Genomic DNA, 2503 nt, shown 5'->3' on the forward strand with positions numbered 1-2503 from the left:
ATTTTTTTCTTTGAAGACGGTACTTTTAAAAACAGACGCAGCCCGGAGATAACGCACGAGCGTCGGGCAGACATCAGGCGACGAGGTACAAAAGTACAAAAGTCCCCGCCGAGAATCTCGGGCGTCAAAATCCTTTGCCGCCTCGCCTCTGAGACAGACGCGTTTGCTAACACGTTGATTGGGTGCTGTGCACCGAACACATTAGTTACTTCCACTACTGCTTTCTTTCCAAGTACTTGACCTTGATAATGGCGCACACCAGCAGCTTGTCCTTCTCGTCCCACACTTCCAGCTTTGAGCTCCACAGGGCCTCGCGAAGAGCCGTCGGGCTGATCGCTCTGAACAAGATAGCGAATTTTTCGACGGACAAGGTGGCGTTCCGCAGAATGTAAACCCTCTGAGAAGTGAATGCAAACACAAGTCTTGAGCTCCAGCACAAACCCCCCAATCGAAGTCACGAAAAAATCAGAAATGAGTCGAGTAAAATTCGATTAAAAAGTCAGAAACAAATCAGTACAGGTTAAAACTAAAAATCAGAGAAAATCGGGGAAAAAATAATCCAGTAAAAGCAGAAAAATTGGTGTATGATTTGCATTTATAGTAAAGCCCCCTTCGTGTGGTGGGTCCCCACACCAACGAGGTCCGTTACTATGCGGACACGCGTCGTGCGACCTGTTCCCAATGTATTGTCCAGATTTTGCCGCTCTCTAACGCGACACGCCGGGCCCCACCACGACCACGCGGGCGTGGTGGCGTCCGGGGTCCGGGTCCTAGCAGACACGGCCCCCCGTGTACGACGAATCATCAATAGTAGAAATAGTAGAATAGTACCACCCACTAAAGAGTCCCGAACAGTAAAGATGCAACCCACCAGAGGCCGAGGTGTAACCAAGGCAGGCAGCAGTCACTCTGGCCACAGCTTCCACCCTCCAAAGGCTCCCCTCCTTCTGCTACACTACCATGCAACTCAAAACTAGAATTTTCTCGGCAGCCACACCACGTAACACATGGCTGACAATCAATACACATGAATGGGTATGCAAAACACACCTGTTTCATACCTTCTCCAACGGGCAGCGCATGGGCGGCTCGGCGTCCGTAAAGGCGGGGCCCCAGAAGGCGTTCCGGTCCTTTAACAAGTTGCAGACGCCTGAGCTGTACCTCAGTGTGTAGAATTGCTTGCAGGGCGCGCCGGTCGGACACTGCGTCAACTTTAACGCCATCTGAGGACATCACGATATCAAAAAGAGGCCGCGCCCTCCGTCTAGGCTTGCCTAGAGTCCATGTGCTGATGGCAAGTCGTAGACAGGCGCACCTTGCTAAAGTAAGCCACCGCCCTGGGTACATCTATGATGAGCGAGGCGAGGAACGAATTGCCGATCCGGTACGTGCTGAAGTTGTTCAACTGCATTATGTCAGGCGTTGACGGGCACGACTTGATGTCCATCGGGATGACATCGCCAAACAACGCCGCCGGGGTTGAGCCGCAGACGTAAAGGGCCAGGGCCAGGGCAGCGACGAGCAGCGGTCTGGCCAGCCGGAACGACATTGCCGCATACCTCCAGGTCTAAAAGCAATCGTTTGCTTGGCTGTTTCCGATTAAGTTGAGTCTCTCGAAACGCATCACCGTCCGCTCTGGAGTTTTCCTAGATTTTTTCTTTGTTTCAAAAATGAGCAGGTATATGCAACGCACCTTGCGCACCCCGCGGCGGTCCGGCGGTGTCCGTTTGCGACGCGGCAGCGAATCAGGCAGACGACATGGTCCGCGCGCGACGAGGGAGTGGAGCGCGATAGCGAGCACGCGAGCGTGGCACGCCGGGGCCCCCCGGGCCGCGATCAAAAGCAGACAAAGCTGCTCATCCTGCTCACGTAGGGCACGCGGCGAGCGCGGCGAGGCAGCTACGGCTGGAAAAAAACAATGCATGACGACCGGATTGCGTGCGTGTTAACATAATCTGCCTTGGCGTGCGCGTTGACATACTCTGCCTTGGCGTGCGCGTTGATAAATTGGGCGCGCTGCCTTTGGTCCCCGATCACGGCTGATATGCGGGACGCTGGTTGGCGCGCCAAGGCGGGGCGGGATGGGGTGCTACCTGCACTATGAGTGCAACAAGGACGGAGCTACACGGGAGGTATAGGAGAGCCCCTCTTGAACGCTGTTCTGAATCAGACGGCTGGGCGCCACGTGACGCAGGGCCGCCCTCGTCCCTCGTGCGCGGAGGAGGAGGGGAGGGGAAGGGGGAGACCTCATAAGGCGGTTGTGTGATTTGCATGTTGCACGGGCCGGCCAGGGCCCAGCGCTACCCGCCGCGAGGCCCCCGGCGGCGCCCACCTGTTCGGTGTGTTGCGACCCTGGCGAGGACCTTGCACAAGGCTGCAGCCACGCCACAACACGGGGGTGCAGCGCGGGGGCGGCGAGGGTCGGGGAGGGGGCGGCCGCGGTCGGGCGGCGAGGCACAGCAAAAGAAGGGCGCTTCCCTTGAGCGGTCGCTGAGCCTATGGT

At 57.0% G+C, this 2503-nt stretch overlaps 2 protein-coding genes across 3 annotated transcripts in view; one reads left to right on the top strand and one right to left on the bottom strand.

The window, feature by feature from the left end:
• Positions 1 to 2217, bottom strand: LOC113216078 (uncharacterized). Of its 2 annotated transcripts, none has more exons than XM_052265097.1 (5): positions 1982 to 2217; positions 1694 to 1905; positions 1316 to 1567; positions 1062 to 1223; positions 1 to 397 (listed from the first exon to the last, which is right to left on the bottom strand). In XM_052265097.1, exons 3-5 carry the CDS (start codon positions 1547 to 1549, stop codon positions 215 to 217), a joined length of 579 nt encoding a protein of 192 aa, XP_052121057.1. In that variant the 5' UTR covers positions 1550 to 1567; positions 1694 to 1905; positions 1982 to 2217; the 3' UTR covers positions 1 to 214. The 2 variants fall into 2 exon arrangements, with proteins under 2 accessions (XP_052121057.1, XP_052121056.1); XM_052265096.1 differs by having other exon boundaries at positions 1316 to 1589.
• The window catches only part of LOC113216126 (sphingomyelin phosphodiesterase), a gene marked incomplete in the record, with an annotated part of 18675 nt that overhangs the window by 8151 nt on the left and 8021 nt on the right, over positions 1 to 2503 (top strand).

This window comes from Frankliniella occidentalis, unplaced genomic scaffold (genome assembly GCF_000697945.3).
Source record: "Frankliniella occidentalis isolate FOCC.00 unplaced genomic scaffold, Focc_3.1 Scaffold23, whole genome shotgun sequence".
Classification (NCBI taxonomy): domain Eukaryota; kingdom Metazoa; phylum Arthropoda; class Insecta; order Thysanoptera; family Thripidae; genus Frankliniella; species Frankliniella occidentalis.

Coding starts and splice junctions, on each gene's coding strand:
- LOC113216078 (XM_052265097.1), bottom strand. CDS start 1,549: ATGTCGTTCCGGCTGGCCAGACCGCTGCTCGTCGCTGCCCTGGCCCTG. Junction 1,224..1,315: donor CGGTGGCTTACTTTAGCAAG/GTGCGCCTGTCT, acceptor TGATGTCCTCAG/ATGGCGTTAAAGTTGACGCA. Junction 398..1,061: donor TGCGCTGCCCGTTGGAGAAG/GTATGAAACAGG, acceptor TTCACTTCTCAG/AGGGTTTACATTCTGCGGAA.